Genomic DNA, 13,593 nt, shown 5'->3' on the forward strand with positions numbered 1-13,593 from the left:
CCTCCAGATCATAGCACACAGATAGTTTCATGTCCACCCACTTCTCCTGCGTGGAACTTGTTAAAGTCAGTTTTTCTTGGTTTTTCTATGATTATTAGGATGGGCCCAAGTAGACAATAGTTGGTAATATATTCCCAGATCTGGCATCAGAACAGAAAGAGCCAGACATATTTTGCATGAAATGGGTGTAATGCCATACAAGTGACAATGATTTAATAAGATTAACTTGAGATAATTTGAGAAGTAGGTGTACTTTTACATTATGGTTGAAGAAATTCAAATAACCAAGAAAAAGAATGATTGCCAGGTCGTGAGCAATCCTGAGAAGACACCAGTACACACCTACTTCTGTAACTACGACTTAAGTGACATGCCAGCTGGGACCAAGGTAAGGCCTACTTAGTCAATGTCTCTTCAAGCTACACCAACAATGAGTCTGTATTCACTTTCTTAATTCCAGTTGAAAAGTCATGATTGTTTTATAGTTTTTCATTACCTGGTTTTACGAGGTCTGTAGTGGTGCCACTTAAGACCGAAGAAATGACATGCTTAGCGGAGATTGGCAGGGTTACCTATAACCATCCTATATTATCAAGAAGCAAGTCACCTTCAAGAACATGCACTCATTTACTTCCGTCTCCTAATTTAGCTTTTTTGGCACTTACTTGTTGAACCACTGCCTTTTGTGCCTGACAAATATTTTTCATAGATCAGTCCGCCTACTTCCGTTGTCATGACTTCTTCAAGTCCCTTTCTCAAGTTCTCTGTTTCCCAGCTCTGGTAAATCTAACCAGGCAATGACTTTTAGCTTTTTGATGTTTCCATTTTTCTTAGAAAAACTACAATGAATAAAATATATCTGCATGACTCAAATGCATGGGCAACCTTTAATTTGTGTGTTGAAAACATTGAACTATTGTGATACTAATATTTCATAGCAAGGGTTTGTTGACTGAATGAAATTAAGACCATGCAGAATAAATCAATGAAAAGACATTTGGTGAAAATGAAAAGTAATTTATGAGTTGAACTATTGTGATTATACTTATTTTGTGATCCTATTGTGAGAATCATTGTAGTTAACCAGAGGAGATGATCAAATAAAAAGAAGGATAATTAATGTTTCGCGGCTAAATTTCTCATTTCAGTTAAACAATTTTCTTCCTGGGAAAACCAAGATTTGGATGGTGCGGTTGAGTTCCACTAGTGAAGTTGTTTCTTTTGTGCTTTCAAACAGACATTCTTGCGTCAGAAGGTCTTTCTTGCTTCCTCAGCCTCAAATTCCACATCTGGCAGGGAAGAAGAGAAAATTTTGATGAAGAAGGATGAAGATAATGTTTCTTTTGTCTCAGATGAAAAACAAAGTGAACGAACAGGCAAGGGAAGCAAAGTTTCAGCGCGTAATTCATGTGAGACTGATGGGTTGAATGCTTTCCTAAAAACTAATAGAAAGTTTGAACATCATTGCTCAAGGGTCAACAGGAATGCAACTGGTGTTGGTGCTCTTCGTTATGCTCTTCACCTAAGGTTTCTTTGTCCTTTCCCAAAGAAAAGATCGATGTCGGCTAGCAGGTCAGATCCTCCATTGGCTGAAAGAAGCAGAACAGATAGTGAAGGAAAACGGAGATTTTTTCTTTACGATGATCTCAGAGTTGTGTTTCCTCAACGCCATTCAGATGCTGACGAGGGAAAGGTATGTGTTATATCTCATAGGCCTTAGAATTGGATGAGACATGAGGCTTCACTTACATGAAAGGGTAGTGTCTTTTAGCATCCATCATCATTCATGCTCTTCAGTTCGATTTGTTGTTGCTACCATTATCTCTTTATACAATTGAACTCTGGAGTTCAATTTTTGGCCCCATAGGGCTGGTTCTTTCCTTTTCTTTTCTTTTCATAGCATAGATTCTGTGGAAAGATGTCGGTTTATGGACAAGTAGATCCAAAGAAGGCCATTCTATCAGTAGATTTACCTTTTCAAGTGTGAGACACTTGGGCTTTTACAGGAAGACTTTTTGTATCAGTTGATGCCTGGCTCCTTATTTGCTGTTTGCTTTCCTCCTTTGGGCATATGAAATGATGAGTTCATCTGGTTGTGCTTGACGGAGGTTTTTTCTATTGCAGTTGAATGTTGAATATCACTTTCCTGAAGATCCAAAGTACTTCGATATCAGCAACTGAAGAGTCTCCTCTCAAGAATATGTTGTTTTGCTTGTTGCTAGTTGTAACCTAAGCCACTGAGATCGGTGGTGCTAATTACGTGTAAAGCATGTAAGACGAGAAAAGAGAATAAAAAACTGAAATTTGTAACAATTGTGCATTTGCTCTTGTGTTAGTGAAGCTGTTGGAAATTGGGGTTGAATTATCGACTAGTTGAAATTTGGTTCTGGCTAAGAGAGACGTCATCAGTTTTGTTGTTGCAACTGGAGGTCCAGATTAGCATTAGAGTCTGAGATTTGAGGCTCAAAATTTTGTTCGTGAGTATTGCTCTCAGAGATTCATCACTGGAACCTGCAAATCCCATCACCCTGCTCCCAAAAGAAAAGAAAAAGAAAAATCACATAAGAAGAAGATGCCTGGGAAGGAGTTGAATAATGGAGGTGTTTGGTGTTTGTGTGGGTCTCACACTGGATGGCAACTGAATTATATCCCAAGAAAGTGTAAGAGGGTGCTCACAATCTGTCTAAATGGGGGGACTCGGACTCAGTTGTAACTGGCGTGGTCCAGTCTCTCTAAATATTGTGCCCCAATTATTTTGTGTAGTGTAGGTACCAGGCCTGCCTATACAGCGTTGTCCTCCTCTAACTCATCCTATGCTTAAATTCTCAATCATCAGAAAAAGGGGGAATGGAGTGCTGTTAACTTAGAATTGTGAATCCATTGATGAAATCACCCTAGGTGGATCGTGTAACCTGAAGTTCAGATGATGGTGGTTGGAGTGGAGGGGTGATGGGTATGTCACATGTCTTGTCCTCGTGTCTTTTTATAAATTTGCCATTTTAGTGATTCAATTACTGCTCTTGAATCCGTGACATCTCAATTGGAATATATAGCAGTTTGAGTAAGTCCTTTCATAATTGGTTTATGCATGCAGTTTCTCCAACTCTTTAGCCCCCGCCCTCTGCTTGTCTCCACTATACTCTCTATCAGTCTATCACTATGTAATTGCTAGTTTGGAGCTGTCTGACATAACAACCACTGCACCCAAACAAGGAGCAAAACCTTGCCTTTTGCTGTCACATGCGTATTCATGGCAGCACTACGCATTCCTTGAGGTACGTACCCACCTGCTGCTTTTTACCATTATAATTAACCTGGTCTCATATTTATTTAATAATAAAATGTTGAGTTGCATATGTCTGTGTCAACATATTTCATATTTGTAGTTGTAAAAATGGTATATCATAAATGATGGATAACGTGTCCATTGTTAAATTACTAAATTAGGCTTTACTTTGTTAGCATAAAATGACAATGTTAGTACTATGTAACCCTATCTGGAATACAAAGATTAAGGGGCGGGGCATAGGGTTATTTTTGGTGGAAACAAAAGGTGATGAATCTTTTCAGTTTGGTGCATGTATTATTAGTTTCCAGGCGGGTTGATTGGACAATGAGGCCTTTCCTTTGTGTATCAAAATTCTCATCGTACACGTCTCCTCAACCCCCCTCCCTCTCCCTCTCCCTCTCCCTCTCCCATGTGTAATTTTTTTTTTTTTTATTATCGATCTTTGGATGTGAAGCCCATACTCTTAATGTCTTATCAATTTCAGAAAAATAGTGTGCACTCTCTCCCCTCTCTCTCTCTCTCTCTCTCTCTCTATATATATATATATATATATATATATACATAGGCCCCTTTATTTCAGTAAAAAGTTGCAAAAATGTACCGTCATTGTACGAAATCAATATATATATTAGATAGATAGATAGATAGCTAGAGTGGGAAATCGGTTTACCCATAAATTACTATTGTAAGTTTATCTTCAAATTCAATCATGTGAGTGGAAATATTCTCCCTAACCCCGGCCATGCATTTATATATATATTCCTTGTTAAGTAATAATTAATTAGTAAAGTAAATCAATAATTAGGTTTGGAGGTATGAGAAATGTTGAATTCAAAAGAGTTAATTAATGAGTGGAGTGAGTTCAAAGTGGAACCATTTAGGAAAAGGGTACAACATATATATACCTATTCCTAATTTTAGAGAAACAATGCATCTGCAGTACACGTTACTTATGAAATTATATATATATACAGTGCAGAGTGAAGTGCCAAACAAATATGTTTCCACAAATTTCTTGTTTAACTTGTTAAATCTAGGGTCGTACAACTGGTCGACATATGTTAGTTTCTGAATTTGGTAGAGCTGAGTGCATGCAAATTTTTACTACTATTTTTGTTTATGCATTCATTTCATATTCTACACTAAATTAACAAAATTGTTTTGGGATGTACCCTTCTACTTACTTTCCCACTGTAACACAATTCATTGGTTTTTATATATGAAATTAAACTTCACCACTTGTCCTTAATATATACCTGGCTTCATGTGATTTCTGAACAATATTTCGAGAATATATTGGTCCCAGGTCCTCTCGGAAATGTTAATAGATTATTCGACGTTTAAGTGAGATCAAAGTGAAAGTGAAGGCTGCTTTTTGAAGTAATAATGACACTGTGGTCTAAAATATATTATTAAGTATTTACAGAATCAAATAGCTGGGTTCATGTTGATCTTGCAAGAGCTTCCGAGTTCACAGGTTATCATGGTAATTGACAACTTGGGTTGATTTTGGTGTGACTCAAACTGGGTAAAAGAAAACACATGAATTTCATTCCTGTAAGGATATTTTGCCTTTGGGGGAGGGGGTGGTATTTTCTACTTTTTAGTATAATTTGTATACACATAATTGAAAACCTAAAGAAAAAAGATATATATATATGTGTAGGCTGAGAAATAAAGTTGAAAGGTAATGAAATGTTGAAGACATGTGTGAGGTAAATGGTGGAAAGAGACAAAACAAAGTAACCAACCCAAACACCCCTCCCCCGGCGTATATCTATTAAAAAAATTTAACCTGCCCTCTCCCACTCCCTCTCCCTCCTTCACTTGAGATTTTCATTCCCCACAGCTTGTACATTCTCTTAGCCAGTCCCAGTCCCAGTCCCGTCCCACATAACTGCATACAATTGCCATACCTCTCTCTCTCTCTCCACGAAAATGACGGACCCTAGCACATACGACTTCTTGAAGCTCAACACTACTCAGCCACCAAACAAACTCAATCCTCCCTCCAGTTCTCGACTCTTCTCTTGCCTCTACTGCAACCGCAAGTTCTGCACTTCTCAAGCTTTAGGCGGCCACCAAAATGCTCACAAGCGCGAGAGAGCCGCCACTCGCAGAACTCTCACCGCTTCCGTCCACCCCCAGCAGCCTCCACCCCCGCCCTACGCTGCTTACTGGCACCAGGCCACGTCCTTGGACGCCACTTCTTCTACTTCGGCAGTATTTGGTGCTGGACGATCGGTTTCTCAGGCGTTCTTAGGAGATAATGAGTCTGCTCACCATGAAGACGTAAACCTCGACCTGACGCTTCGTTTGTGATCATTCTTTTCAAGTATATATCCGTACGTCTAATGGTTAGGGGTTTTAACAGTACGTTTGTATGCTAATCCTGATTATGAGAAATGAAGTTTTAGGGTGACAAAATTAATTACAGGCGGATATATATATATATATATATATATATGATAGGTTTTTGTGATGATTTTAGTTTGATGTCTAATCTCAAGTATATTAATATCAGCTGCTCTGCTGGTTTTATGAAGTTGATGATGATCAGAGACTTGAGATATATAGATATATATATATATGTGTGTGTGTGTGTGTGCATGGTATGTGCTAACTCGGATGCATTATAATTCATTAAGGTGTTGGAATATTACCATCTGATTAAATTTAAATAGCAAGTAATGTGTATGATGATATATATCTCGATTTCATTCTTACTTTGATAATAAGCAATATTCTGGTTTAACACCAACATATGTATTATTAACATTAATATATGCGATTAAGTACGCATGCGTGTGTGTATATATATATATAGAGTGAAATTTTATTCATAATTTGAAGGTAAATATTGTACATTCCTGTTTAGCTAGGAATAGCATGGATTATATTGCCGGATGTATAGCTCACACACCAGTACTTGTTCTGTTTTGGTTTTCTCAGTTGAAATTTTGTCGTGTGTGTGTGGGTGCAGTTGTTTGGCACTCGTACATTTTGCTATATACATATTTGTATGTCGGAGAAATATTATACAGTTCACGAATTATTGTTCTTATAATTACAAGTTAGAGTAATTAATAAATATTCTTGTATTTCTCCAAGTAGTTAACTAATTCCAACCGAAGGAGAAGAGAATGAGAATATATATGGAGAAAGTACGTAGTAAGTAAGTTACGCAGGTGGTGAGGGTGATGGAAGTGGTTGGGCGGAGAGGCGAGGAAAGGGTGGTTTAACAATTAATTCATCATCATCTCAATTACTTTGTATCTCTCTCTCTGGTTTACATTTTGATCCTCTTTGTTGTTTTGTTTTCTATATCTTCCTACGTATTGCCACCCGCCCCCTATTTAACAAGGAATTCAGAAAGAAAAAGAGAAAGCAATGTATGTCGACATATTTTGTTTTTGTATGAAATTCTTGGGGAAGCACCCGTCCATCTCGTTACATTTCGTTTGTTGCATAAAGAATTTGAATGAATTTGCGAATATCATTCTGGGACTGGGACTGGGACTGGGAGAGAGTGTCATCCAATCCATTAATGCAGCTAGATGTCGAAAGTGGGTACCTCACAATCAAATCCATGCCTTGCCTGATACGCTAAACGAGCAAATATATTCCTATATCCGTCATTCTCTCTCTTCTCCTTCAAATACCCAAGACATTTTTCAACCTCTGCTTTCACTTCTATATACAATTCTTGAGCTTTTTCCCTGCTTTTCAATTCCTGCTTCCTTCCTGAAAATTAGTGTGTAACCAATTCTACGTCATTCAAATTCCCCACACCTGCAACACAACCAACATATCCACATACCTTGTGTTTCTATGGGCTTCCCAAATAAGTAATAAAAACGTCCTGGAACTTTCGGTAGAATGATGGGAAGGTGAACATCTTGGTTTGCAACCTCTCCTACAGCCTCATTCCTATGCTCAAAATGTAGCCAATCTCAAATAAGTTAATGCAGATGAATAAATAATTTTAGTAGATCGAGCAAACACATGTGACCAAGTATCACTTAGAGGACAAAATAAACAAAGCTGACCCACTTTTTTTATACTTGCATATATGTAGTATCATGTTTCCATGCACGAGTGCACAACACCGACAATTTTTAAGGATTTAAGACGAAACAAGTAGTGAGTAATGCAGATAGATACCTCAGCTTCACAGCCTCCTCTGTTAGCTCTTCTATAGAATTCTTGAAATATGGAATGTTCCTTAGATCGTTGTAATCAAGGAGTAGCTGATTAAAGGATTACAAAATCCACTTCTATGTTAGAAAATCACCATCTGGTGGCAGTTTGAAAATGTAAAATGTGCATATGACTGATACAAGATTTAGAATTTAAAAAGTTCTACTGTTGCTAAGAGTAAAGTGTTAAAATAACTTCAGTTTATAGCGAAATAATACTCAAAGCCGTTTATATCTTCATCACTAAACTTCTATTGAATCTTACTTGACCAACATCGTCTTCTCCAACAGAGCCAAAAGGTACGATTTTAGCTCCAAATTTGGCAGCCATCCTAACAAACTCCGATTGTTCTGGCCAGAATAATTTGTATTCCTCACCCTGATATTTAAGAAAATGAGAGTTGAATAGAATATTCATAAAAAGATAATTAATCAAGTGCAGATAATGACTTAATGTTAAGAAAATATATTGCGGTGATCATGATTGAAGAACAAAGTAATATCTAGACAAAATCACCCATCTCATAATGATAATCATTCTCATCAATTTGAGTACATGATGCCAGACTATATCACCTTTCGATGAAGAGCCTCCCGCATTCCTCCAGGATACAGTAGAACGTGGGATTTTGACGAGAAAAGTCTGTAGAAATTAGCTGCTGATACTGGAACTGCTCCCATGATCCTGAACGTATCAAAAGCTGATAAAGCAGGTAATCTTCCTTCCCTCAACTTGGTAAACATCATTGGATGTGCTATTCCTCTCAAAAGAATATTTCTTTCCATCCAGAACCGGGACACAAGAGGGACTAATTCAAAGCCAAGCATCATGTGGTAACCAACGTATAGTACCGGCCCTTCAGATGGAATCCCAGCAAGACTTCTCACAATTTTCCCACTCTCCAGAGTTGATAGCATCACAGGGTTAGTGGCAGTTTCAATCCATCTAGTAAAATATGTAAATGTGATAGTCAGGCAATAAGAACCCATTCTAGAAACATGTTTGTAGACCAATCAAAGAACTACAGTGGTCGGAGCTGGTTTAATCATAATTGCAGTAGAAGTTCTGTAAATTAAGAATATTAATATAACATAAGATTGAATCAAGCAGGCATGCCTGTGATAGTCATGAATGACATGCAAGGAATAAAGACTTAAGTCTTCATGTTAAAAGAAAAGAGTTTTGCAAGTAGTGAGTCTGTCAGAAAGTTCAGTTCACCTTTGTGGTTCATAGACTCTCTGGAATTCAGAAGGGGTTGGTGGCACGTAATCTAAGACATAATCATGGCGTCCTCCACGTCTGTAGAAACTGGCGCCAGTTAAGATCGATACCAAATTGAAACCATCTTCCTGCAAGCAAATGGATATCATGACATCAACACAAGCAAATGTACAATGACAGATTGATCAAGGTCATCATGTTAGATCATATTATGTGTAAAAGCTTGAAATATAAATGAAGGTATGATGCGAGACAATTGCTTGCCAAAGCAGCTGATTATCTAAAACTAAGAGAAGAGAAAACTAAAAATCCTTCATTTTCTTGATGAACAAGACGTGTGTACTTAACACTGACTGGACTCACTTTTATCCCTATTCTTCTTCTGTTTGGTAGTGTGACAGAGAAGTGGGATCAACATACCAAGAAGAGGGCATGACCACTGTCGCTAAATACACGGATCTCACATTTTGGCAGCACCTGACGAAGTCTTTCAGCTTCCTCTCTACTCGGGAGTAACTGATCTTGTCCACTGCAAAACAAAAATAGCCGCATGATAAGCAGAAACACCTGAATAGAACATGCATAAAACTGAATGTAAAGAATCAGCTTCATCCAAGAAATAGAATAGAAATCAGATTAGTCATATAGGACTTGAAGACGAACTAAATAGTAAGAGTTAGAAAACTTTAGTAGCTCTATGCTGTAGGTAATCTTTAAGAAAGTGCAACTACATTAATACTACAAAATCCAGAAAGATGGGAGTAGGTTGACAACCTGGCAAGTATTAGGGTTTGAGCTTTCACAGCATGAAGTCGTGAATTGGCAAACCCTGCAGCTGATTTTAGCATGTTGAGCTTCCATCTAAGCGTCTCCGCAGTCAAGATATCAGAAAGAACCTGTGACCCTAACATAATTTATGTGAAGATCTACATTTTAAACCGTAAAAGCCAAGTTAATCCAAATTCAATTCTAAAGCGAGAAACCTCTACAACTCCAACAAGAAGCTACTTCGACAAGAAACGAAACAAAATGAAAAGTTGAAGATACACACAGTGCTGATAAGGAGAATAACAAGTTTGTAATTTGAAATAAGGCCTGGATGATCATCAGTTTTTACGTATCAAGTTTGAGTCTTACAGAAAGGTATGATGACATCGCTACAGTATCCTGAGATATCTCTGTAATCAGTTGGTCCAAAGGAAGTCGTTTCCCTGCGGCCGATGTCATCATCTTAACAGGAGCACCTAATAAGAAAAGAAGTTGACATGGATTATTACTATTAGCAGAGTAAAGTATAACAATCTTAAGTATTACCGGAAAAATATTATATTGTCATCAAAAGAAATTATGTATCTAATCTACAAAACCAAATAAATAAGTTTATCTTCCAGAGAAATACGACAGGCAATAGATAATGAGAATTAGTCATCTTTGCTTCCATACAGCAATACATAATGCAGCTTCAGCAAGCCATAAGGGATGCATTGCCTAATTTAATCAATTTGAACGACTTACTGAGTAAACAAACCTGACAGTAAACTTAGCATATAAAGCAAACTGGAACGGAGTTGCTCGGGCATCATTGTTGATAACGGTACTAGAGTTTCTGGTTGCAGAGCGGATTTGCTGAAAGATGTAGCTGCCAGGAAGAGAGAGAACAGATGAAGCTTTATTATCCAAGTTTTCATTTCATGATCAATTTTAGCAAAATGAGCAAATTACCTGGATTCGCCAAAATTAGCATAAGATCGATATCTGGGTTACGGGCAGCAACAGCAAGAGCAAGGCATCCCCCGAAAGATTCTCCAACAAGATATATGGGTCTATTTGGGGTACGCGAATGCTCTAACCTAACCGTGCTCTCGACAAGCTTTACCAGGTCTGAGAGATTAAAATGTATTAATACACCCTTCTAACAGCTGCCTTCCAAATTCTATAAAATTGTGCTACTGTTAGTTTGTTAAAATGGTTTCTATTATGAGGCATATTAAGCCAAAATGCTTTAGACAAGTTTTATTTGACTCCGTAGCTGTTTCCTACTGCTTGGGTTCTTTCATCATCGTGCCACCTTGTTAGACTCAGTATAATTCATGTAGAGACCTCAAATTTCTAGCAAACGAAAAACAAAATAGTAGGTAAAAAATCAAGCAATTCCAACTTCTCATGAAACATTTGTGCTCGTGTGATTGTGAGAAAACCTTGTCCCTGTCATCCTTGTGTGACAGGCCGGATAGGGGGAGCGAATGAGGTAGAGAGAAGAGACACCTGGGAATGATGTTCGGTCTGTGAGGGGAATGTGCAAGCACCATATATCAAAAATCCTTCATGGGTGGCAAATTAAAGAGAATAATGAGTAATCAGACAAAATATATTCCTTTTCTTTGTGATAGAATACACTACACAATGTCGCATCAGGGACAACTTACTGCCCAAGTCTTTGATGCTGCAGTAAAAGTCCCAGTCCAACTCCGTCAACCCCTATAAAATCCAAAGAAATTTTAGGACTCTAAATTGCAATTATAAAGTATATATAGATTTGCAAGAGAAACAATTCCAATGCTTTAAACAAGATTCATGAAATTAATGGTAGTCGGAGCAAAGAGTTTAAGTTTATTTTCTTTTTTCCCCTTTATGATGTGCTTTCGGGACACAAAAGATGAAGTGTCTGAATTATCGTAAAAAGCGGCGGGGCCCATACGTTTAGGGTCGATGCACCCATCATTCGCTGTAAATTGACATTACATCTTATATTGCAATTTATACATGGATATTTTGTTTTGGGTTTTTTTAGTTATAGATTTGATACAAATAGGAATTTTGTTTTTGTGAATGAAAAGACAGTGAAAGTATATAGGATGGTGCTACGGAATAATTGATGTTAGTATTAGTTATTAGTTATAGTGTGAAGTAAGTTGGAGATATGGATGATGGTCATGGAAGGAATAGTAATTCTAGGTAGTAATAATAAAGACATAACACAAGTTACCAGGTAAAGAGAGCAAGAGAGGAGAATGTTTTAACCGAGAGTGGGTTGCGCAGTCCAAAGGCAAAGGTGAAAACCACCGCGCCCCTCCACCATCCCATCTACACCTAACCAATAACTCCCCACACTGCTCAAAGTAATCTTTCAAAGTCAACCCTGCATCCTTTGACTCCCCACCTCTACTAGTGGGGATTGAGTCTGGTGCCGGCGTCGATGACTTCTTCTCCAGGACCGTAAAGCTAGAATTAGGTGCTGATCTCTGTGGTGGGTGATTGGGAGTGGGAATGAGTGATGCTGAAACAGAGAGTTTAGAGTTTGAGATAGAGATAGGGATAGGGATTGGGGGGGAAGGAGATAGATGGTGTCGGGGGGTTAAAGGAGGTGTGGCGGTGGGGAAGACAGCGGTTGCGGCGATACCCATTGGGTACTAGTTTGAAGTTATGGTTAATTAGGGAGAGAGCAGGACAGGACAGGACAGGACAGCATGTGGAATGGGATCCTTGCTTCTTTCCGAATTATAACCTAAGGTATAAATATTAATTTCTTAACATTATGGACTGTGCCATATATATTACTAGTCAAAATAATAATAATAATATAGGGAAAGTATTCAATTCCAATTTCCAACAGCAGCTTCTCCACTCTATTTTCTTAACAATTTCAAAAGTAAAAATTAATATATCTGGCACCCAAACAGTGGACTGCAGAGTTGGTCCTTGTGCTGAAATTCCATTGTCAACCTGGCCAATAGCCCCCAATAAATAATTCCCTTATTCAAACAAAATAACCCAACCATCCACCAAAATGCTCTCTGTTTCGCTACCAAGAAACTAAACACAAAACTGTAAAGGATTTTTTTTTCTTTTTTAACTAATAATAATAAATAAAATACAATAATTCATCTTGATAAACGAAATAAAACCAATATGACTAATAACAATAAATAAATTACAAAACACATATAAAATGAGTCAAATATCCATAAATCTAATGAGATTTGAACTCATGGACTCCAACACACTGAGCACCACTCCCACTCCCACTCTGCATCTTCTTAATAACTCATTTATGAGAGTGGTGTTGGACTGTTGGGGCTATTCAAAATAGATACACATATTATAAGTTTGTTTAGTGAGATGAGATAATAAAATTAGAAAACAATAAGGTGCTACTGTTGTCCTCCAAGTTGAATATGTTTTTCTGGACTCTTACATATATAAAATATAATAAATAAAGATTTACATATAGGTTTGAGTAAAGAGGGGTGGGGTGGGTGAGTGCATCAAGTATTGAAATTATGGTAGTACGTGTACGTAGCAATATATATGAAGGACTAAAAAGGTTAAACGTATCAAGTGATTGAGATGGTTTACCAGCAAGACCATGCTCTACAATTTTTAATTAATGAGTTTTACTTCCCAATTAATTAATACTTAATGTTTAATTTGGGTAAAAGAAGAGTAGTGGTGCTTGCTTATTGGAATTTAATACTGATATGATAAAATTAATGAATGCACCGGCCCGCGAATTAATTAAATATAAGATTTGGAGGAGATTAATTGAAATTTCAAATATATATTTATAGGGATGGATGGATGAATAATTATTTGGGATAATGATATGCATGGTTTGTATAGAATATTAAACAATATAATTATGATGTGGATGTAAGAAATAACAAGTTATTGATGAAAATTATTTGTAGCAATGAAATAATTAATCAATAAGAGCTTGCAATTCATATATTGATGAGTAGTAGGTAGTGGGCAGTGTGGGTTATTAATTAAAGAAAGGGGGGTTGCTGGTAAGACAAAATCTATAATGATGGAGAGTTGAGATCAAAGATGAGAAGGAGGCATAGGAGTAGGAATAGGCATAGGCATGCAGCCGGAATAGAGAC

The 13,593-nt window shown here is 37.3% G+C and overlaps 3 protein-coding genes across 6 annotated transcripts in view; 2 read left to right on the forward strand and 1 right to left on the reverse strand.

The window, feature by feature from the left end:
- LOC105177466 overlaps nucleotides 1-3,135 on the forward strand; it is a 6,677-nt gene extending 3,542 nt beyond the window's left edge. The window contains exons 5-7 of one of the 3 annotated variants that reach the window (XM_011100633.2): nucleotides 308-388; nucleotides 1,238-1,693; nucleotides 2,125-3,133. In XM_011100633.2, the coding sequence (XP_011098935.1) occupies nucleotides 308-388; nucleotides 1,238-1,693; nucleotides 2,125-2,181 (594 nt within the window). In that variant the 3' untranslated portion in view covers nucleotides 2,182-3,133. Of the gene's footprint in view, nucleotides 1-307; nucleotides 389-1,148; nucleotides 1,694-2,124 lie in introns of those variants that run through there. The other 2 variants (XM_020699095.1, XM_020699096.1) reach the window with 2 other exon arrangements.
- Nucleotides 5,228-5,611, forward strand: LOC105177518 (zinc finger protein 4). Its single transcript, XM_011100704.1, has one exon. It carries the CDS (start codon nucleotides 5,228-5,230, stop codon nucleotides 5,609-5,611), a length of 384 nt encoding a protein of 127 aa, XP_011099006.1.
- On the reverse strand, nucleotides 6,668-12,206 carry LOC105177470 (acyltransferase-like protein At3g26840, chloroplastic). 2 transcript variants are annotated; one of them, XM_011100637.2, is made up of 14 exons: nucleotides 11,697-12,206; nucleotides 11,137-11,188; nucleotides 10,976-11,031; nucleotides 10,433-10,591; nucleotides 10,239-10,349; nucleotides 9,848-9,954; nucleotides 9,485-9,606; nucleotides 9,131-9,239; nucleotides 8,708-8,838; nucleotides 8,065-8,434; nucleotides 7,754-7,867; nucleotides 7,454-7,539; nucleotides 7,110-7,219; nucleotides 6,668-7,033 (listed from the first exon to the last, which is right to left on the reverse strand). In XM_011100637.2, exons 1-14 carry the CDS (start codon nucleotides 12,112-12,114, stop codon nucleotides 6,843-6,845), a joined length of 2,136 nt encoding a protein of 711 aa, XP_011098939.1. In that variant the 5' UTR covers nucleotides 12,115-12,206; the 3' UTR covers nucleotides 6,668-6,842. The 2 variants fall into 2 exon arrangements, with proteins under 2 accessions (XP_011098939.1, XP_011098940.1); XM_011100638.2 differs by having other exon boundaries at nucleotides 11,732-11,939.

The sequence above is a fragment of the Sesamum indicum genome, linkage group LG15, assembly GCF_000512975.1.
Source record: "Sesamum indicum cultivar Zhongzhi No. 13 linkage group LG15, S_indicum_v1.0, whole genome shotgun sequence".
NCBI lineage: Eukaryota > Viridiplantae > Streptophyta > Magnoliopsida > Lamiales > Pedaliaceae > Sesamum > Sesamum indicum.

Coding starts and splice junctions, on each gene's coding strand:
- LOC105177470 (XM_011100637.2), bottom strand. CDS start 12,114: ATGGGTATCGCCGCAACCGCTGTCTTCCCCACCGCCACACCTCCTTTA. Junction 9,240..9,484: donor CAAACCCTAATACTTGCCAG/GTTGTCAACCTA, acceptor TTTGTTTTGCAG/TGGACAAGATCAGTTACTCC. Junction 7,220..7,453: donor GAGGAGGCTGTGAAGCTGAG/GTATCTATCTGC, acceptor TTTTGAGCATAG/GAATGAGGCTGTAGGAGAGG.
- LOC105177518 (XM_011100704.1), top strand. CDS start 5,228: ATGACGGACCCTAGCACATACGACTTCTTGAAGCTCAACACTACTCAG.